Below are 22,283 nucleotides of genomic sequence, written 5' to 3' on the forward strand. Positions count from 1 at the left end.
GAAATAAAAACACTAAATCAGAACCGAAAAGAATGGTGCTGGTTGGATTTTATGTCTGAAACAGTTTTAAGCAATCTAATAAGGTTTCATCTCATACTTCGATTTTACCAGCCAAGATTTGGCAAAGATGCTCTCTCAATGAGTTGATCAACATTTCCCAATTCATTTTATACGTAATGGGACTGAATCCACTTTCACATCATGATGTAATATGGATATGAGTAATTCTACAACATAGCCATGCTATTTGTTTGTTAAAAACAACTTGCAGGTGAATCTAGTTCAGATACTTAAGATACCATTCATGATCTGATGTTTCCTGCAGCAGATGACTTCGAAAGGGCGCTCATAATCAGAAGAGCTGAAGAACATTAACCTCACTAGCAAGCAAAAATATTGTGATGAAAACAGCATTAGAGATAAATATGATAGATTTTTTTTTATAGTAAAATTATGATATAATACACTGAAAACCTCAGACCAATTTATGCAACAAGATAGAATAGTTGGCTCTGTTTAGTAGGGAGACACATGACCAAGATGGTGCTCAATCATAAGTCCAAAGGGTATCTTAATTCAAGGCATCAAAAATTGGACATTCTTGTACCAAAAAAAAAAAAGGACATTCATCTCAGATTATAATGCCTAATTAAATGATCATTATGCATTTATACTTATAGACTAACCGTACATGCTTCATTGCTCGCTGACCAGTCACCAGAAATCTCTACAAGAGCAAACACCATCTTTGTAATGGTGGAAACGACTCCTATCTCTCAAAACAATCTCTCTCTCATACACCTTCGAAACCAACTTCATGAAAGTGTGGCAATCTTCACAGACCCTAAGATTCTTTGCTATGCGGATGCAAAAGCCTCTGCTTGAGTTCATCAGCCCAAAAGAAAGAGCCAACTTCTCACTGTGCCAGAGAACAGCTCCTTTCTTCTCTTCCTCTTCCAAATCAACCAACACACTTCCTATATCAGGCGAATAACCTACAAGCTCTAATTCTCTCACAACCTCCTCCAACTTTCCATAGATCTCACTAGATCTCGGATGGGACTCATCGCCCATCAAAAATTCATGTACTTTGCCATCCAATTCAATCCAGCTACAACCCCTTTCCTTCGACACTCCTTTACATTTCATCAATGTCCTCACCTGCCTAACATCATCCCACCTGCTAGCCTTGGCATAGATATTTGATAGAAGAACATAAGCCCCATCATGACTTGGGTCTAGCTCCAAAAGCCTCTTGGCTGCCAATTCTCCGAGTTCAACATCCCCGTGCATCTTGCATGCTCCCAACAGTGAACCCCACACTACCACATTCGGGGTGAAAGGCATTGACTCTATGAGCTCAAATGCTTCTTGCAGCAGTCTGGCACGTCCAAGAAGATCCACCATGCAGCCGTAGTGCTCGTGCTTGGGCTCCATGTTGTGATCCTGAATCATGGAATTGAATATCCTCCGACCGTCTTCAACCAAGCCCGTGTGACTACAAGCATAAAGCAGGCCCACAAATGTCACCCTGTTAGGCTCAACCCCCTCAGCTTTCATCTGATCAAATAGTGCTAGTGCAGATCTTCCATCCCCATGCACTGCACATCCAGTGATCATGCTTGTCCAAGTGATAACATTCCTACTAGGCATCTCTTCAAAGATCTTTTGTGCATCTGCCAAGCTCCCACATTTACAGTACATATCAATGAGAGCATTCTTTATTGACAGAATACCAGAAAACCCATTCTTGTCCACAAAGATATGGACCCATTTGGCTTGATCCAGAGCACCCAGATGAGCACAAGCTGAGATAACACTCAACATGGTGATCCTGTCAGGTCTCACACCTGAGAGTTGCATTTCATTGAACAACTTGATTGCTTCATTAGGCTGGTCACTCTCAGCATACCCTGAGATCATTGCACTCCAAGAGACTAGGTCCCTCTCAGGCATCTGATCAAAGATGGAGTGAGCAATCTCAATCTTGCCAATCTTGGCATACCCAAAGACCATGGCGGTTGATGACACTAGATTCTTAGGGTATATGCTGTCATACAATTTTTGGGCATTATCCATCGACTTGCAACTGGAGTACATGTTGATAAGGGCACTTTGTAAGTGGGAATCCATTGAGATGTTGGATGCAACAATGTACGAGTGAATTGCCTGGCCGGCCATCAGATTTCCAGTGCGCCCACATGCTGAAAGGACTGTGGCCAGGATCACCTGATCAGGTACCACATTGCAGCTCTTCATGTCCTCAAACAGCTGCAGAGCTTCACCAAAACAGCCAGTCTGACAATAACTGCCATTGGAGTTAGAGGGCTATGAAGGAAGTTTGGTGATTGAATTGTCTATGGTGAGCAAAGAATAAATTTCTATTATTACATAGATCACTTTCTGAAGTACTAACATTCATCACATACACATGGCCTATCTAACACGATAGCATTTGATGACCTCACCAATTACGTATTGTCTAAGAGCAGGGAGTGTTTGCTGGATGGGAGGCAAGTCCATCACATTATTAGCAGGAATAGTTATAGCTTATGATCCAGCAACTACTTAGCCAGAGATGGAGTGAACTTTCAATAAATCCTATATCCCCAAATAATGGATCTCCTCGAGAACAAGTTATTCCTCATTATAACAAAAATAACCATCTTTACTTCCCCAGTTCAACCTGGATTATATTTATCCAGGGGTAAAATTTTGTACATAATAACTGCTGATATTAGCAGTCATAATAGAATACAACAGAAAAAGAAAACAATGTTATTTGCTGCCGTACAAAATAATTCTTCCAGCTAGCACAGGGACATGAATTTAGAAAATATATTAGTTTTATTTGATGAACAGTGACCATCTAAAGTTGCTCTTAGCTCCATTCTAAATAGGGATGGCAATGCTTAACCGTTTAATCTATTTCAACTCGTTGTAGATCAGGCTACATTATCTGTTTAATAAAATAGCCAGGTTTGGGTCTGAATTTTTGACATGTTTAATAAACAGATCAGATTCAGGTTGATAGATTTTTGATTTATTTTGTATTTGATCCGACCCAGACCCAATTGCCACCCCTAATTCTAAAACATCTGCCACAATGGAGATAACCGCTAAAAACATTGTTCCAGAATTCCATTTACTATATCTCAAGGGCAGGGATTTATTTACACCCAAGGCCAAGGGTGTCAAACTTAAATAAAAAGTAAAGGAAGAGAGTGTTATCTATAATTTTAATGAGGTTGCATGAGAAAATATCCGTTCATATTGAAAAGCGGGAAGCTTTATCTATTAGGGGGTTATACTTAAAAAGGTACTGGCTCCGAGATATCTAAAACTTACCCGTCGAGCATGACGCCCCAGGCGACGAGGTCCCGCTGGGACATCCGGTCGAACACCCCGCGTGCGTCGGCGACCCGCCCGCACGCTGCGTACGAGCGAACCAACGCAGTTTGGACGAAAGGGTCGGAGTCGAACCCCAGCTTGGCCACGAGCCCGTGGGCCTCTCTGGCCACCCAATCGTCTGCGCCGGCCCTGGCGGCGACTCTCAGAACCGTGGGGAAGCTGAAACGGTCGAGGGGGAGGCCGGCCCGCCGAATGCGGTCGTAGGCGGCGAGCGCCCGGCGATAGTCGCCGGCGGAGGCGCGGGAGAGGACGCGGAGAGCGCGGTCGCAGAGGCGGGCGTCGGGTTGGGGAGTGTGGAGGAAGACGGAGAGGGCGTAGTCGAGGGAGGAGGGGGAGGAGAGGGGGAGGGAGAGGAGTTTGGAGAGGAAGGGGGCGGAGAGGTCGAGGCCGGAGCGGAGGAGATGGGCGTGGATTTGTTTGAGGTGGGAGAGGGTAGTGGCTGTGAGAAGGAGGTGGTTGGGTCTCGGGGGTGAGAGGAAAGAGGTCAGTATGGGTTGCGGAGGGGCGACGGCCTCCATTTTCTGTTCTTTTCTTCTCCACAGCCTTAAAGGAGACTTATCTTGCAGTAAAGAGAGATCGGCTATACTGTAAAACCTCAATGGAAAGCAATGTGCGCACCAACCGCCGGCAATCTTATAGAAGGGAACATCAGCAGTCTTTTGATCTGAAAGCTATTTAATAATTGCGAAGGAATTTCCCTCGAAACTAAAGCAGCACTAGTACTTCTGAAAATAAAATTAGCTCTACCAAAAGCACCCTTCTGCCTACGGCCCACCGCTCGACGTATGCCCTCTGATCGGAAAAGAAAAAGTTGTCATTAGCACTCCATGAGTTATTGTATTTTAATTTTATTAGATATATTTGTACACGTACTGTATGAAGCACCCGCATTCAGCAAAAAAAAAAAGAAGCACCCTTCTGCAGCTACTAGAGCACCACTAGCCCTTATATGATAATAAAACCAACTCCACCAAATGCACCTTTTTCTGTACACTACTATAAAACTTTGATCTTGGGGGAGCATAGGATGATGGCTCTTAAGAAAAATAAGTTTTGCAGAATCTGTTGGAAAAGAGCCATAGGTTGCTCCTTCTGCCAATGGACCCACAGAAATAGTAAGTTAGAGAAATTTATGAGTTTGAGTAGAAGCTTTCAAAAAAAATAATTGAGCACTCAATCTCATGCCTTAGAAAATATATTCATTCCTGGCCAACTAAATATAATAAGCAATGAAACAGATCAAAACTGCTTTAGATTTTTCCATCATTGGTAGTAGATCTCTAATCCTTGCTAGCTTTGATGAGAAGATTTTTAGACACATGCAATCATAACTGAGAAGTAGGTTGTAGACAGTGCACTTGCCTCAATAGGAAAGAAGAGGTGTAACTAGTTACCCCTCCTGAAAAAACTAGCTTAAAAGTTATTATTTAAGTTTCTAAGCTTTATATAAGTATTCAAGATATATCCAGTATATAGCTGATGTGGGACTAAATACACATTCTTACGGATCCTCACATACTCATCTTGATTCAAAATCATGTAACCAGGCTAAAGATCCAAATTCATTTAAATCTAGTTACCAATACAACAAATTCAATCATAAATACCATGATTAGCCTATGATCAACCTAAATAGGCTTGCTTTGCAATGTCCTCTAGTCCACATGGATCATGAGCCGGTCCATTGTGATATCATTTGTAAAAAAATCCATAATCTAATTCAAAAAGACTAGCGGGAAAGTATTATTTGAGTTTATTGGTTATGCATAAGTAACCAAAATCTACCTAGTATATAGCTGATGTGAGATCAAACACATGCTCGCATAAGTCTTTTTGAATTCCTCTACCACCTGCTCTTGCTAATATTTGTAATTTCTTCTATGTATCATTAGTGAGGAAGTATGTAGCAGATCCTAGCTGCACATTGCAGAGTACAAACCTTTGTAGTTTAGAGAAGAATTAACTTACGAAAATTATCCAGTAGAGTCTCCTAAGCGAGCTGAATGGATGGGTTGTTGGCCAAGCAGGATCAGGTCAAGTTTTTTGTGCTAAAAATAATTTGAATATAAATAATAAGCAAGACTCAAGCCCTTGTCATGGAAAATAACCACACCACCATCCAACCACCCAGATAAATAATTTTTTTATCAAAATTAATAATTTATTTATATAAACTTGTTTTTAAATCAATTATTATTTAAGCATTAAAAAAAATCTTAAATCCTATTTATACAGATGTACAACAAATTAATATTTTACTAAATAAAATTTAATTTGTTTTTCATATAACAAATAAATTAGGCATCAATTCTGTTAAATTCTTTTAAAACTTTGAATTTATAATCAAATGTTTCGACCATATTCATGCTGCACATTTGCATTATACAAGTTTATTGAATAATTATTGATTAAGATTATATAAGTAATGGAAATAAATTGGATATATCAAACAAACCATTATATCGTATAATTTTTTGTGCAAGCTTTTATAAAATAACCATGTCAAATAAAAGACTAAAATATGAAGTAAGCTTTATATTTTATTATATATTCATATTAAAATTAATTCTATGATCCATTTTATTTTATTACTTTTGTTTTTATATTTTTTGGATATTTATATATTTTTTTATTAATAATATCATGAGTCAATCAATCGACCTATGGTTGAACCACTAACGCGTGACCGGGCCACCAAAATAGGTTGGCTAGGGTCAAGATGTTTAAAATAGCGATTATAAACCATCTAAGCAAATAGATCCAAAATCACTTATTTGCTAGCTGCGCTTTAAAACTAGTTTATATTCGTCTTCTCTTTAATCAGGCAAACTTGAATCATTGGTAGGAATGCAAAAGGGTTGGACCGAATCAGGGCATGCTTGACCAGTCTCGAATATTCAGGTAATGATTTTGGACCTTGATGCGGTCAACTAGTTAATTAGGTCAAGGTCAAATAAGTCCTTGACTCAGCTCCAAATGTTCGAGTTCAAGTTAGGACTCAGGATGCGTTGGTTCTACAATTCCAATTAAATATTTAGATATTATTTTATGGTTAAAAATAAAATAATGGAAAACTAAGTATAACATTTAGAAAATTTTAAGTAAAACAAAAGTCCAACTTAAACATGCATTTTTATATACTTTTTAATATAACCCAATAAAGTGACTCTTTCGGTACATGTTTACAAACTATAGTTTTCTAAATAAATATGATATACTTGGAAATATTACAAAAAAGAATCTAACAAAACAAGAATAATTGTTTAAATATAATTACATGAAAGTTGGTAGAAGGATATGGGATTGGTGGGATGAACAAAGAGGAATTAATTTAATAACATGTATTCAATGAATTAAAAACACATCTACAGTGAAATAGAAGGGGTTTTATATGATACAAGTTTTTTAGTCAAGCTAGATCAAGCCTGAATTGGGAAGAATTTAATTTTTGTTGATCTAAATCAGACCCGAATATTATATGGATCTAGTTGGATTACATCAAACAATATAGGATCCAAAAATAAAATACCATTAAAATTAGGTTCAATTTTTGACCTTGACCCAATCCATGAGTCTTCAAAAAGATATTTGGTTAGGACCAAGTTAGGTCAGGGGTTAACTTGATCATTTACAGAGCTATTCTACATTCAAATGGGTAATTAACGATTGAACCGTTCGAGTTCAAGTTTGGACTAGATCGTGTTGGTCCACAATTCCGGACAAACATTTAATTATTATTTTATAGCTAAGAAAATTATAATGGATAACTAAGGAGTCATTTGTCATCACTTTTATTTTTTCTATTTATGAAAATAAAATATAGAAATTTTGTTTATATTTTTTTCTAATTTATAAAATATATGTATATTTAGCATACTCCAATATTTTTTAAGAATAAGCATATCAATGATGATGGACATGATGGTAGTTTTAGGGTAGCTGGTGGAAACAGTAATGATGTTGTTAGCAAGTATTATAGTGATACTACGGAGATGGTGGTAATGACAGTAGTAGTAGTGTAGTTGACGTGGTGATGGTAGTAATAGTAATGGTGATGGTAGTGGTAGTGGAGGCACTAGCAATATAGCGGAGGTGGCGATAAAGATTTAAGTTTACAAACTATAATTTAATCTAAGAAAGTGAATGGTACAAATTTACAAACTATAATTTTTTAAATAAATATTATATATTTGAGACTGTTATAAATTAGAATCTATAAAAATAAAAAAAGTTGTTTAAATATAAATACATGAAAGTAGGTGAATGGAGATGAGATTGCTGGGATGAGCAAAAATGAATTAATTTAAATAAAAATTATTGCAATGAGCTAAAATACGCATGCGATGAAAGAGAAAAGGGTTCTATAAATAATTCTGGAGTCGAGCTAGATCAGGTCCAGATTGAGCCGGGTTTAATTTTTCTTGACTCAAACTAGGTTGGGATACTATACAGGATGGGTCTGATTGTGTCGGAAAACATAGAATCCAAAACTGACCTATTACCAAAATCAGGTTCAATTTTTAATCTAATCCGATCCATGGGTCTTGGACATGGGTCGGGTTAGGTCACGGATCAACCTGATCATTTTTCTTTCTTTTTTTTTTTCGCGATAAACGATCCGCCGGATCATTTCCGCCTCCCTCCGCCCGCCTCTCTCTCGGTGAAAAGAATGGGAGATGTTCTGGCCGAGTTGGAGGACGTGCTCCGTTCCAAACCCACCGAGGTGAAATCCCACCCCTTTCGTCTCCCCAATTTCTAGGGTTTCTGTAAAACGCCCACTCCCTTCTCAATTTCTCCATCTTGAACTCGGATCAGGGTTTCAATCTTCGCCTTTCATGAAATAAAAAAAGAAAATCCCTTCTTTCATGAAGGATTTTTATTTTTTTTTATTGGGGTGTTTGAACTGTGAAGCGAGTTACAAATGGTGGATGGATGTCTGGATGAAGAATGAGCGATTGAATGCTAGAATGTGCTTGCTTGCAGGAGAAGATAACAGCGGGGGAGGAGCTGGTTCTTCAGACGTGCAAGTCGAGGGCAATTCGCGATTTCACGCTCGGGGCCGGCTTTTCTTCGGCCGTGGTGTGGACTGGTATTGCTTGTGTTTTCTACTCATTGCTGGATGCTTTCCAATTACTCCCTTGTGCACATTTAGTGGTATTGGCTTCTTCTTTTCTTATCTTTTGGTGGTTAGTGTGCACAATTCTGGTCTTTGGATTGAAACTAAATTCAGTACCTGAAGAATTGCTAAAAGGATGCACTTTTTTTATGGTTAATATCGCTGCTGTTGAAGTGTTATGTCTTGACTTTGGTTTTTTGTCGTAGCTTGTCAGGATTTGCTGTTTCTCAATTGTGGGATCTAGACTAGCTTGATAGTAATTGTTCGGTAAGGAGTATCTCAAGTTACCTTCGAGATTGAGGGTTCACTATGGAGTAGCATCTCAATGATGTGTAAAAGGACTGTCTCTATGTTGAAGAAAAGATGGGCCTGCATTCGATAATGATATATCTGAGTTTTTTCTATGTAGAGTGAGAGAGTGAGTGAGTAAGTAAGAGAGAGAGAGAGAGAGAGAGAGAGAGAGAGAGAGAGAGAGAGAGAGAGCCCTGCTGATATCAGAGTAAGGGTGAGATCAAAACCAGGTCACTGATGTCCAACAGCCAGTGACTTAGCCAACTTAACCAGTTGCCACCCCTAGAGAGAGAGTTATGTTGGTAAGTTGGCTAGTAGGGAATATGAGCTGGAAGGTAATAGGATCTGATGCATATTTTATATGCATCACATATGTTTATTTCCTTATTGTTGACTGAAGAGTTGGTGGTAAAAAAATTTGATAAGTACCCTTGAGGAGAAAGGAAAACATACTTGTGAACAATCAAAAGATTGAAAAAAGGGTAAAATTAGGATACAACATCAGAAAGGTGGTGGAGGACCAGATTTTGGGGGACCTTTTTAAGAGTTTAGCATGGGTTGTTGGTAAGTTCCTAGTACTTGAGGCTGAGGGTGCTTGAAACATTTCTTAAAATGTCCATTTACAGTTCTGAATTTAAAAGGAAAAAAGCAAAATTAAAACTTTATAAAATCTTCAGTAATGCTCACTGGAAAGTGCTTTTTCAGATGAGTAGAAGTCAAAAGGCTGCTAAATTAAGAGAAGCTGCACCTGCATTGTTACTTGAAAAAAAGTGAATTCCTCTTGCTAATGGATTGATGGATTGATGTTCTCATCCAACCTATCATCGAGCCTACCCTAACCCAAACATGTAATCCTGTGGATCAATTCCAAGTTCTTAATATTTGCCAAAATCTTAAATGAGATGAATTCAAGTCTAGCAGAATTGTATACTAACCTAGTGAAAGCAATTACACCTAAAACACCTAATGAAACCAATTGTACCTAAAACTGCTTTTGCATTATCTGTTCACCCAAAAGCAAGCAGGTGAAGCAGTTCTCTTCAAAGCAATTTCATGGAATAGCTTCTTGAAGGGCTCTTGGAAAAATCAAAAGCAGCATCAGTCTCGTCATAAGGATTTATTGCAAATAGTATAGCTTTCTACTCTAGAATAAACTCTTCAATGAAATGTTGAAATGACCTGGTTTTGTGGTGCATAGTTATTTATGTCGAAGGCTTGATGATTCTCATTTGATTCACTTTAAGATTAAAGTGTTCTGTGACATTTAGGAATTGCGTTTGTGTGGTCATCATGGATGTAGTCCTATCTTGATCTCGAACAATTTTGACCAATAGAATACTGGACTTACATAACTGATCCTTGAAAGATTCAAAAAGGAATGAGGACGCTATGTGTTGTTTTGATTGACAAATAGTTGACAACTAAAACTATGTGAGACACATGCTGAAATGAGTAACTTGAGCTGGTCCTGACTATGGTAATTTCTCATTTTCAATGCAATAGCCTACCATGTATTACTCGTAAGTCATAACATTCAATATCTCAATAAAGAGAGAATGCATCTAAATTTTTAATAGCAATATCATGGATAAATGGAACCATGTCATCACTGTTCTCTTCAATTCATTATTTATTCCTTAGTCAATATTATTTTGCAGAACTTCTCTTTTTTAGCAAATCTAAACATTACTCTCTTATAGGAAATTAGTGGATTCAAAATGGATGTCTTTACCTCCTTTTTAAATGGTGATCCATAAAATTTCACTTTTACATGGTATCAAATGATTCCATATGCTACTGAGATAATAATGTGTATAACCATCCAACACTGAGCAAGAACAAAATAGAAACTTGCTTGCCTCTTGTGAACTTCATTATGCACCTTGATACATGCAGCTAAAAAATGAGCACTTATCACATTTTGCCTCATTCAAGATCTGAAAAATAACAGAGCTTCATATTCCTTCACCCCTCACATGCACACAATGGTTATTTACCCTAGTGTTCATGTTGTGGACATTATCCCTAATTCATCATTTCTTGTCAAAACCATACAATGTCCACACAGAATGTTTTTCTTCTTTTTTTTTTTTTTGCACCAGTAGTCTATATGATTTCCAAAGTTTAGGTTGAGTCCATAATGCTGTGCACGTTATGCCATTTTTCTGTATCAGACCTTTGTTTACTTTATATTTTTTCCATTTCCATTTTGTGATTTCAATCAGGATCCTTGTCACGTTGTATGATCTTGAAGAAGAAGGGCATTGTCTCATTTTTCCTGTATTTCATTTTCCATCTTATGCCTTTGAATATAAAATCTAAAGAAAGAAAAAGTAAGTAAAGTGAACATGTAGTGTGACTCAATAAGCATTAGAGATTAGTGTCAATTATCAATGTCTTGTTTGATAATTGACTGGGAGTGTGCCTATTGTTGAAATGACATGTAATATTATCAGAGTATTGGGCAAAAATATGTTGTAATGTTCCATTACCTCTGTGAGAAAGGTGACATGCCCGTTGCACAATATAAAAGAGGATAATGCTTAAATCTCTGTAGATAAAAATTTGAAGTTAGAGCCCAAAACCAGAGTCCTTAAATACATAACATGGAGCTACTAATTGGAAGACAGGGGAACTTGTAACCTAGTTGTGGAAGGCTTTTATCTTGGTTACATGCTGCTCCAGGAATTCAATTTACTCCCACTCTCGTATGCTAAGGGGTTATGAGTTTAATAATTATTATAGAATTATCTATTGCTTCCTTCATCCTCTCTATATCATTTCTTATCATATAGTTCTGTGATCCTTTTGTAAGCTCGCCATTTATGAATTATATAAAGTGATATCATTGTCTAATGTTACTTCTAAAAGTTATTCTTTATGCTTGTTTACTAAGCATAACAATATGCTGTGTGGTATGTGTACAAATCAACTTGTGACCCCTCTCCTGCTTCATGTAATTAAAGTTTCACATATAGGTACATATTAGATGATAAAGTGCTTGGACAGGCTAGAATAATTTAATCGTTGGAGTTTGTTTAAGAAAATAAATTTAGGCAGACATCAGTTTGGAGCTTTGAGATAGTTTGAGTCAACATCTGCAGTAGGCTTTCAGAAGGCCTGGATTTTCTGCATGTTGCCAGCAGCGTTTCTAATCTACTCTAGAAGGGTAACTATTTCTGTGAAAATTTTGTTCTATTGAATGAGAGAATCTTTTTTCTCCCTATCAAAGATTTTCTTGTAGTTTGTCTCTTGTTCTTTTAGTGTTACATGCTTCATTATCCATCTTTGTCGTTCAGAAATTCATGGTTGAAGATAATTAATAACGCATGCTCTATATGCTAAACAGAGGAAGAGACAATTGATAATCTTGTTTTTCCCCCTTCTAATCGGATTATTTTAGGAGTTCATTCCCATTCTTCCCATTAACTTACCCATTGTTTTGGTGCTCAATCATGAAAATAAGGTAACCAGTTAGGATACTGATTATATAGTGTTCTTTGGCATGCTATGATTGAATCATGTCTTGAACTCAATGACAGAAATTCAAAAGGTTAAGAGCCAACTCTAGCCAAGTGGGCAATGAAGGGCAGAAATTGGGAGGTCTTCTGTTCTGCAAGGCATTAAATTGCTGAACTAGCTAGACTGTCGAGATCATTGATCAATTGTAGATGTTGGCTAGCGGACCTTTTGAACTAGGCCTCCATCCAGGGTCTTAGGCAAAGGAAAGGAAAAAAGAAAAAGAATGATGAATAAAAGAGAAAAAATGGCAGATGAAGGAAATGGGAAGCAGCAGTGGAGAAAAGGAAAAAGGAGAAAAGAAGAGAAAGGAAATAAATGGGGAAAAAGAAAAGAGACAATATAGCAAAAAATATGAGACAAAAGAGCATGAGAAGAGTATAAAAGGAAACAGACAAAAAGGGAAGAAAGAAGTTCAACTAAATTAGGTTTTACTAGAGAAATAGAGAGAAAAGAAAGATGGAGGAAGAAATGTGAAGGGAAATGAAGGTAGAAGCAAAGGAGTAGATGATGAATGCAGTGATGTGAAAAAACTTCTTCAAAACATGGAGTGATGCTGGTATGCAAATGGCTAATAGCAGGGAGGTTTTTTTCCTTTCTCTTGTCCTTGTGTATAATTCTTTAGAGGCACCTGGCTTAACAATTTAATATAAATAAACAAACTTGTGAAAGTAGGTATGCATATGTATTACAATATATGAACTGTGTAGTTAAGTGTATACTAATCTGATTATCCAGTTGAGCTTCTAGATACTCATCATGATAATGGTATTGCTGAGCCTCTTCTGACTTATGTTGTCTTTTGCTTCCTGCCCATGCTTGGTGCTATTATTATGTCTACAGCTTGATGCAGGGTCCCACTTTTTGGGTTTTCTGGAAGGTGTGGTTAAGTCCCTGTCTGTATACAATGCTTAGCTTGTAATGATCATATTTTAGTAAAGTTGGATTTGATCTTTGTTGTTAGTTTTTTTAATAAAAAATGTGGTGCTGCTTATATGTATGCATGCATGCATACGTAATAATTATTATAGATTAAAGTTAAAATAAGTACATATGTTTGTTTACATATATAATTATTTTATTGTCAGTTATATGAACCTTTATATATATATATATATATATTCTTTCTCTAACCTCAAATTTTTGCTAATCATGCAATACTTTACTACAACGCAGCAACCAGGAGACTAACACATGGACAGAGGTTCAATATTTCAGTTGGTAAGTTGCAGACACATTTTCTGCTGCAAATAGTTGATCAAAGTCAAATGCAAGCATATTCATTGCTGTCAGTCTCAGCAGGGTGGAAAAACAAGTTTTTGTGCTTAGATAGGAATATGCTTTGTTCAAATTATTGCCTATGTTATAAGTAGGAAAAATTGGACTTACCGAAGTAACCTGATTCCATGGTTAAGTTTAGTTACTACCTTTTCTTTTCTGTTTCCACATCATGTTGATATGATGGTATTTTGTTCAGCATAATTCAATGTTTTTGAAAATTTAAAAATCATTTCGTATTGGTGTCAGCCATTGTCTCAAACCTTCATGTGGAAAAAAATTTCTATGCTGTGGGAATGCGATTTATCAAGACTTTATTAACTATGGAGTTACTAGTCTCTACATTTTATTCTGTCTCAAAAGTAACAATAGCCCCCTGTACCTGCATGTTGAGCTTTTTTGCCTTAGTAATTTTTAGATGTGCAATTTGAACTATTGATTGGCTGTATTGTAGGCTCTGCTATGCTCACGGGGATGTGGAGATTTGACAGGTCATTAAACTCGTGCCTTGATCAAATTCTAGGGCTTGAAGGAAGTCGCATGCAGAGGGAGTTGACAAATATGTAAATTCTCAGTCTCACCCCATCATTTATATAAAATTGTCATTCTAATGGTTTCTACTTGCTGTCTCATGACATAACCGAACTTTCATTTATCCATCCAATTTATGATCTGGGTTTGCTCTTTGATGGCAGAATATTGACAAAACACAGGGACAACGTATCAAGGGTGCAGCTTGTAGGCAAACATTTCTACCCAGAGCAAGTATTTAATGACTTAAATCCAGATAAACCTTTTCTCAGGTGGCGATCACGGAATCTCTACATGGACAACACTGCTGTTCAAAAGATAGAAGGTCCTGAAGATAGCAGCTATCATGATAAACCTGACATACAGCCGAGATACTCCACTGTAAGTATATTAACATGAAGCTTGACCTGATCATAGAACTTTTAAATAACTACTTTACCTAACTGTACACTCACTACTTGACATGAATTTTGTTATTAGCTATGGAAATCTAGAAGAATGATTCTCTGGTTTGTATGGTACTTATCATTCCTCTTTTTTCAGAGGAGCCTAGGTGGAGATATGCTTGCAGATCCGTTGGACTGCATCTTTGGTTATCCAGAGAGTAACGTGGAGATCACTCATTCTGATGAGATGGGAACATATCCTAGAAGACGGTTGCGTTCCCTCAAGAGAGCTCATCGGCGTCACCGAGCTAAAAACTCTGAATTTCCATCAGATCATGCAAACCATCAGGACTGAAAACCCAGACTTATTGACGAGTAGGTTCTGAGAGATGCTTTGACTGTGGCTCATTGGAAAAAGTATATTTAAGGAAGCAGAGGAGCCGAGCAGTGTTTCACTAACTAAATCAGTAAGGTACAGTGTTGTATCGTGATGTTCACGCACTTCAATGATGCTCTTGTTCTGGTGTATGGCGGTAGAGGATTTCTTTGGAGTTCATGCTGGCTTCATCCTTGTAGCATTGTTTTCACTTTCCATTTAGGTGATTTAACTCCTGATCACAACTCTGATGTTTGGATTGTTTTTTGTAACAACATACCTTTTCTTTCTTTGTTCCATAGGTTTGCTGCAATACCTATAACTCACGAAAAGTAGCTTGAAGCATTCTGCACTTTTACACCGAGGGGAATAAGAAAACTGAAGCAATTTGCTTATTGCTGATCTTTATTGAGAATCTTTGCATAAATTATTGCAGGCCCAAATGGTTTTTCCTGATTGATTCATCTTGTTAGACTAGCAGGCATGTGTAACCTGTTCTTTAGCTGGTCGGTGGTGGACGTCCATCTTACAGAATGCCTCAATCCTGAGGCTCTGTTTGTAGATTGCTGAGCAGAGCCGCAAACCAAAGATGATCGGAGTGAACATGGACTGGATTGCTGACTGGATTGGTAATTCTGGGTTCCTAAATTGATCAATGGGATGCTTCTCGTGCATTTGTTACAGATGGATGCTTAGCAAGGACTGAAGTGCAGTGCAATTTACATGCTGCTGTCCGCAAGCTGACAACAAATTCAGAGAACTGGTAATTGATTACATAGGTTGATATTCTGTCCTGACACCATTTCCGCTAACCAGCAACCAAAATCCCCCTTGCCCTTTCACCATCAGAGATTCTGCAGAAGGTAGCCGTTCTACATAGGTTTTGAGCCGGCAAAAAGAAGTTTGGACCTTCTTCCCTTTGCAATGTTCGTATTAAATTCCGAGGCCTAGTTTGTAAAGGGAATGTATTTTTCCCCATCATTTAATGACACCAGGTAAATTACTACAAAGATTTATTTGGTAGTTGAAACCACTCTAGCAGATAATATGCTTGAATAGAAATCATGTGGATTTGTCTGTGGATAAAAGAAGTAAACAATTTCCTTCCTTTTCACTGGAATCAACAAATTTGCCCTTGCAAATACCTTTGCTCTTAAGCCATTTGGTAATAAATGGTCATTTACTTATTATATTATTATACTAGAACAGTATATTGATTATATATTTGAAGTATTCTATTAAACTCATACATATATAACATGATATATTATATTACTATTATAGATAAAATATATATATATTGTCAAGTATTGGACTATGCTCCTGTACATAATATTATAGCATAATGTTATGAAAATATTATGATATTATAATATTATAAAAAATTCAATTATTAATATTGTATATTAATAGAAATATTAGAACTTTGTGAGGGGAATTTGTGTTTAACTAAAAATAATTGGGATATAAACCCTGAAGATAATTCTGCCTCCAAGTTATACCATGTTTTCCAGGTGTATCAGCTACACATCAGTCCCGACCAATGTCCATTCAGTAGGTCACCCAGGAATACCAGCAACGAGTTTACTTTGTCATCCAGCATAACTCGAAAAGAATCCTATATAGGATTCTTTTCGAGGGATGCCTATGTTTTTTTTTTTTTTTTCTCCTGAAAACGGATATTTCATACAATACGTGTACGAATACATCCAAGAAAGTCAAAATACAACAACTCACGGAGAGCCTGTGGAAGCTCCCCCTCCCCTACCCAAAGAGTGTACCCTGAGTGGTGGGCCGCATGGGCCGCCACCCAGTCGGCCGCCCCATTAGCTTCCCTAAATACATGCTTAGCCAGAAAGGCCCTCCCATCTCCCATCATCATCCCTATATCACGGATCAAGGGATGGTCTGTACCATCAGCCGTCACCCCCCTCTGGATCCACCCGATGACCGTGGCCGAGTCGCCCTCCAAGATGATCGAACTAGCCTGCAGGACCATCCTCGCATGGCGCACGCCCGCCCAGGCAGCTCGGAGCTCTGCCTCCGGAACTGATATGTCAAACAGTTGGCAGCCGCCTGCTGCCACTACCCTGGAATGCGGGTCTCGTATGATAAAGCCTGCACCGCCCCGCGTGCCACCATCCAGCACCGACCCATCAAAATTAACCTTGAGGAAGCTTGGGGGTGGGGGCTCCCAGGTGAAAAACACCATCTGGTGAGCTGCCGAAACAGAAGGGGGGCCCCAGGTGTTCTGAGCTATCAAAGGCCTATCTGAAGAGTGGGTGGGCATGATCTCTGAAGCCTGTACACGAGCACGCTCCGCAGCAAATCGTGGTGACACCCTGCGGTCACTGAGAGTACGAGCGTTCCTTGCCAGCCAAATCTGATGCGCTGTGCAAGTCGCTCTAATGGCCTCCTGACTCGTCCTCGTGCTGGCTAGCCACTGCCGTATCGTGTGAAGAAACTGTAGCCTCTCACTCCGGGCCTCCTGCGGGACCCCGGCCCACTGCCATGTCAGCCTCGCCCATATACACTGGAAGAGCACATGGTCCACTGACTCCGCGGCTCCGCATGTCCCACACTCTGCGGGGATCCCCCATCTACGCCTGCTCAGTGCTGCTCTCGTCGGAAGGCGGTCCCAGAATACCTTCCATAAGAAGAGGGCTGCCCGCGGGTGGAGACCGTACCTCCAGATCCAAGCACAATCCGGCCCCCTCTCCTGCTCTGGCTGGATGACACGGGTGAGGTCTCCCAGCCTGACCCTGGCCCGGCTCGAAGTACCCCATACCCTAACATCCGATCCTGCACATCCTGGTAACGGGATGGACCGGATCCTCGTTGCTAGATGTACCCCAAATAACTGTCGAAGTCTAGCATCATCCCACTCTGCTCCACCTGCTGCCAAAAGGTCGCAAACCCGTAGTCCCTCTGCTGCCTCTACGCTAACCATGGCCGGCCAACTCCTCAATGGGAGGGTGTCCACCTACGGCTCACTGGTCACATCAATGCTCCTGCCATCACCTATCAGCCATCTGGTGTTCGCTGATGCAGTCAGCAGATACCTCCCAATCTCGCGCCACATGAAAGAGGCTCGGCGACCCCGCCATGCTCCCTCTAGGCCCCCACGGCCATATCTGGCTGCCATCACCTGACTCCAAAGGCTGTGTGGCTCAAGCAGAAACCGAACCGCATGCCGAGCGATGAGAGCCTCACGCCTCCCCATCAAGGACTGCACCCCCAGGCCACCCTCACTAGTAGGACGACAAACCTGCTCCCAAGCCACCAAATGCACGCCATGGCCCCCACCGTGTGATCCCCACAAGAAGCTCCGAAGAAGACGCTCGATCCTCAAGAGAGTCGTCTTTGGCATCACAGTGTTAGCCATGAGGTACAATGGTATGGAACCCAATACTGATCTAATCAAAGTCAATCTCCCCATTATGGATAGGGAAGACGCTTTCCATCCCTCAAGCCTGCTCTGGACCCGCTGTACCAGGCTCGAGCACTCTGCTACTCGTGGCCGCCGGCCACTGATGGGAACTCCCGGATCTGGTATCTGCAGTATCCCCCGGATCTCCTGTCGGACTCTAATATCCATGCTGGGACTGAAAGTGATAGCTGACTTCAGGAAATTCACTCTCTGGCCAGACGCCATGCAGTAATCCGTCACCACCCTGCGAAGAACCCGTGCCTCCGTCACTCGTGCCCTGGTCAGAAGAAGGCAATCATCAGCGAAAAATAAATGTGAGAGAGGTTGAGCCCCCGGTGCTGGACTGTACGCCTCCAGCTCCCGGTCGGCGCAAACTCTCTGTAGAGTTCGTGATAAGATATCAGCACAAATAATAAACAGGTATGGGGATAAAGGACATCCCTGTCGCAATCCCAAAGTGGACTCGAAGAATAGTGTGGGTGTGCCATTGACCAAGATAGAAAACTTTGGTCCCCGGATGCACCCCATGACCCATCCAATCCATTGCCTGTGGAAACCGTACGCCTCCAGTGCTCGCCCGAGAAAGCTCCACCTGATCCTATCGTAAGCCCTCTCCATATCCAGCTTGATGGCCATCAAGCTGCGCCTCTTCGATGCTCTTTGAAGATCCCACATCATTTCCTGAGCCAACAAAATATTGTGTGAGATGTTTCTACCAGCTACAAATGCCCCCTGCTCATGGCTGATGATACCAGGCAAAAGGGGCTTCATTCTGCCCACCATAATTTTTGCCACAACCTTATACAAGGTTGTGCACAAGCTAATGGGCCTGAAGTGACTGGGCTCAACCGCATCCTGACGCTTTGGTATAAGCGTGATGAATGTGGCCTTCTAGTCCTCAGGCATAGCAGCCTGGGCAAAAAAACACTGGATAGCCTCCACCACACCTCGATGGATAATGCCCCAGTACTGCCGAAAGAAGAAGCGAGGAAAACCGTCGGGCCCTGGGGCCTTGTCGGCAGCCAGCGCCCAAACTGCCTCATGTACCTCCTGTGCTAACACCGGTCGAATCAAGGATGCCCTCTCAACATCACCAATACCCATGTCCACCCTCAGGGGGCGGTCACCGTCACTGGCCTCATCATCCTCCGTCCATCTGGCTCGGAAAAATCAAAGAGGGTCTGCCGAACCGTCTGCTCGCCCTCTACCCGATGGCCAGTCCCATCTCGCAAAGAATGAATCAAGCTCCGCGGCCGCCGAATAATCGTCGACCGATGGAAGAACCTAGTGTTGCGATCACCCTCACTCACCCATTGCACACGGGATTTCTGTCGCCAGAAAATCTAGTGCTGCCGTAGCAACGAATGATGAGTCGCTAGCAACCCCCGAAAGTCGGACATATCGTCCTCCAGGAGCGCCCCTCCTAGGTCTTCCTTCCTCTGCAACTCAGCAATCGAGGACTCAACCCCTTCCAATCGCCGAAATATATTGCCCACGACCTCACGATTCCAACGGCGTAAACGCCTTTTAGTCAATTCCAATCGGCGCGAGACCGCCTGCATGGCATCGCCACGTACCGGGGTACGCCACGCGTCGCGGACTACATCCCACGACTGGGGGTATGATAGCCAAACCTTCTCAAAATAGAAGGGACTGTGATGGACGTGTGCCGATGAGGTGGATAGAAGCAGGGGGCAATGGTCAGAGGCAATCCGGGGAAGGTGACTGACCTGACAGGTAGGGAAACGGAGGATCCAATCTGGGGATGCAAAGGCCCTATCTAGGCGCTCCCAGACCCTAGCACTGCCTAACTGATTATTGCACCAAGTAAACTTAGGTCCTGAAAAACCAAGGTCTACCAGGCCATTCCGCAATACAAAGTCATGAAACTCCCTCCTGTCCATTCTGTCAGTGAAGGCAGCACCACCCCGCTTCTCATTCTCACCCTGGATACAATTAAAGTCACCGACCACGACCGTCGGGATGCCCTGGGTGATGAGGTTAGTGATCTCCTGCCAGAGGACTCTCCGAACCCTGTGATCCGTACTCGCATACACACCACAGAGTACCCACGGAGCGGCTCCTGGTTTCGATACTACCATGACTACCTGTTGGGAGCAATTGTGGAAAACATCTATTGTCGCCACCCCTCGCCTCCATAAGACCAAAATGCCTCCCGACAACCCCCGAGAGTCAACTGCATAGGTAGCCCACTCCCTATCCAAACGACGCCTCACACGACTAAGCCCCTCACCAGATAATCGAGTCTCGCATAGAAAACAGATCTCCAGACAGTGGATCTGTACTAATCGCTTAAAGGAGGACATGAAGGACGGCGTGGCCGCCCCCCTACAATTCCAAGCTAAAATCATCATGGATCACAGTCCACATAGTCAGCCTCAGACCCATCCTCACCTAGGGTCGTGGGGCCGGCCTCAGGCTCGAACCCCCGGCTGCCCCGCTCCTCCTCCCCCCCGTATGTAGAAAGAGCAGCACTCATGATTGCTGCCGTGACGCGCTGCACAACAGTGGGTAGGACTGTATCCCCTCCCGGTACTGAAGGCTCAACCTCCATGTAAGGAGCCGGTCGGTCCCACCCCTCACCCCTGCCTAAGGCAGCATCATCCATTTCGCCCAAGGCCGGGGGCGGAGGGCCAAACCGGAAGACTGGGATCGTCTCCCTATCAGCCTGCCGGTCTAGCTCGACCTGGGCCCCTAGACCCAAGTTTGACTGAAGCTAAGTGCCCGCCGCACAAGGGACTGCCCGCAGCTCCCCCGTGGCCCGGGCCTGAGTGCCCTGTACTCGCGGCCATCCTCAGCCCCCACAGCCGAGTCGGCCTGGCCCAGCAGCTCCCGGACCCGCTCCCCCGCCGCTGGGGAGGCCCGCAGGCCTGGGGCTGATCGAGCACGCAGCGTGCCCCGCGCTGCGGACGCGTCCCGAATCGCGCCCGCTGGCCCACGGCCCCGACGTCCCATCCCCTGGGCCCGGCCGCGGGCCAGCATCGCGTCAGCCCGCTGGCCCACCGCTGGAAGCGCGCGGGCCAGCTGGCCCGCCCTTCCGGGCCTCCGTGCGGGCCCGGGTCCACCGGTGGCCTGGGCCTCTTCTGAGCTTGGGCCCGGGCCGCAGCTGGTCCACCAGGCCCGGGCTCGGCCCGCGTCAGGGTAATTCCTGACTCGGCCCCGAGTCAGCTCGCAGAGGGGTAACCCCCCGCTCGGTTCCGACTCGGCTGGCTCGAGCAGGTCATCCCCAAGCTCTCCGGCCGGATCAACCTGAAACAGGCCGAGAGGAAGAGCCAGGTGTAGCCCTTCCCCCTCCGCTGCCAGCGGCGATCGGCGACGCGCTACCTTAGCTGGCTTTTGCCAGCCGGCCGTGTCCGCCGGAGACACCGATGCAGGCGGTGATGTCGACACCACCGAATTCGACGGCCGCCTCGAGGACGACCCAGCCCCAAGATCGGGGCCGGTAGTCTCCCTCGGCCGCGGCGGCAAGTCCCCCTGAGGGATTTTCTGCCACGTTGCCACCATCCAGGGCCGTAGACAGGCCCCTGGACCTCCTCCCCACCGCCCGAGAACAGCAGATCGGGGTTGCCCCCCGCCTCCGTTGCCACCGGAGGCACCTCCCTGTGTGCATCGGCTGCCGTCGGAAAGCGGCAGGCCGCTTCCACGTGCCCCATCCGCCCACAGCTAGGGCAAAGGACCGGGATGTTCTCGAAGACGAAGGGCTGCCACCGCACCTTCGTCTTCCCCTGTATCAGAACTCCCGGCCGTAGCGGTTCAGTGGTGTCAATCGCCACTTTAACCCAGGCGAAACCCATCGCCGCCTGCTGCTCGGTGACCCCATCCACCGCCACTGGCTAGCCCGCGCGAGCCGCGATGTGGAGGATGGTCGACGTCGACCAGTACTCCGGCGGTAGTCGCGGTAGCCGGAGCCACACCATCGCCCTT

General features: G+C 42.8%; 3 protein-coding genes across 3 annotated transcripts; 1 reads left to right on the forward strand and 2 right to left on the reverse strand.

Moving 5' to 3' along the window:
- Positions 1-554: 554 nt before the first annotated feature.
- LOC103718081 (pentatricopeptide repeat-containing protein At4g14820) lies at positions 555-4,033 on the reverse strand. Its single transcript, XM_008806729.4, has 2 exons — positions 3,349-4,033; positions 555-2,308 (listed from the first exon to the last, which is right to left on the reverse strand). The coding sequence occupies exons 1-2, from the start codon at positions 3,927-3,929 to the stop codon at positions 715-717; spliced, it is 2,175 nt and encodes a 724-aa protein (XP_008804951.2). The 5' UTR covers positions 3,930-4,033; the 3' UTR covers positions 555-714.
- A 3,971-nt stretch (positions 4,034-8,004) lies between these two features.
- LOC103718080 lies at positions 8,005-15,364 on the forward strand. The gene is made up of 6 exons (XM_008806727.3): positions 8,005-8,134; positions 8,395-8,500; positions 13,514-13,558; positions 14,070-14,178; positions 14,311-14,527; positions 14,690-15,364. Exons 1-6 carry the CDS (start codon positions 8,081-8,083, stop codon positions 14,885-14,887), a joined length of 729 nt encoding a protein of 242 aa, XP_008804949.2. The 5' UTR covers positions 8,005-8,080; the 3' UTR covers positions 14,888-15,364.
- A 1,228-nt stretch (positions 15,365-16,592) lies between these two features.
- On the reverse strand, positions 16,593-17,858 carry LOC120104724. Its single transcript, XM_039116352.1, has 2 exons — positions 17,118-17,858; positions 16,593-17,075 (listed from the first exon to the last, which is right to left on the reverse strand). The coding sequence occupies exons 1-2, from the start codon at positions 17,856-17,858 to the stop codon at positions 16,593-16,595; spliced, it is 1,224 nt and encodes a 407-aa protein (XP_038972280.1).
- Positions 17,859-22,283: the final 4,425 nt, after the last annotated feature.

This window comes from Phoenix dactylifera, unplaced genomic scaffold (assembly GCF_009389715.1).
Source record: "Phoenix dactylifera cultivar Barhee BC4 unplaced genomic scaffold, palm_55x_up_171113_PBpolish2nd_filt_p 000085F, whole genome shotgun sequence".
NCBI lineage: Eukaryota > Viridiplantae > Streptophyta > Magnoliopsida > Arecales > Arecaceae > Phoenix > Phoenix dactylifera.

What these genes read in the sequence shown, in the direction of transcription:
- LOC120104724 (XM_039116352.1), bottom strand. Translation starts at nt 17,858, where the DNA reads ATGGTTAGCGTAGAGGCAGCAGAGGGACTACGGGTTTGCGACCTTTTG. An exon ending in TTTCGGCAGCTCACCAGATG is followed by an intron (nt 17,076 to 17,117) that starts GTGTTTTTCACC and finishes AGCTTCCTCAAG; the next exon opens with GTTAATTTTGATGGGTCGGT.
- LOC103718080 (XM_008806727.3), top strand. Translation starts at nt 8,081, where the DNA reads ATGGGAGATGTTCTGGCCGAGTTGGAGGACGTGCTCCGTTCCAAACCC. An exon ending in TCCGTTCCAAACCCACCGAG is followed by an intron (nt 8,135 to 8,394) that starts GTGAAATCCCAC and finishes GCTTGCTTGCAG; the next exon opens with GAGAAGATAACAGCGGGGGA. An exon ending in GAGGTTCAATATTTCAGTTG is followed by an intron (nt 13,559 to 14,069) that starts GTAAGTTGCAGA and finishes GCTGTATTGTAG; the next exon opens with GCTCTGCTATGCTCACGGGG.
- LOC103718081 (XM_008806729.4), bottom strand. Translation starts at nt 3,929, where the DNA reads ATGGAGGCCGTCGCCCCTCCGCAACCCATACTGACCTCTTTCCTCTCA. An exon ending in TGGGGCGTCATGCTCGACGG is followed by an intron (nt 2,309 to 3,348) that starts GTAAGTTTTAGA and finishes CTCCAATGGCAG; the next exon opens with TTATTGTCAGACTGGCTGTT.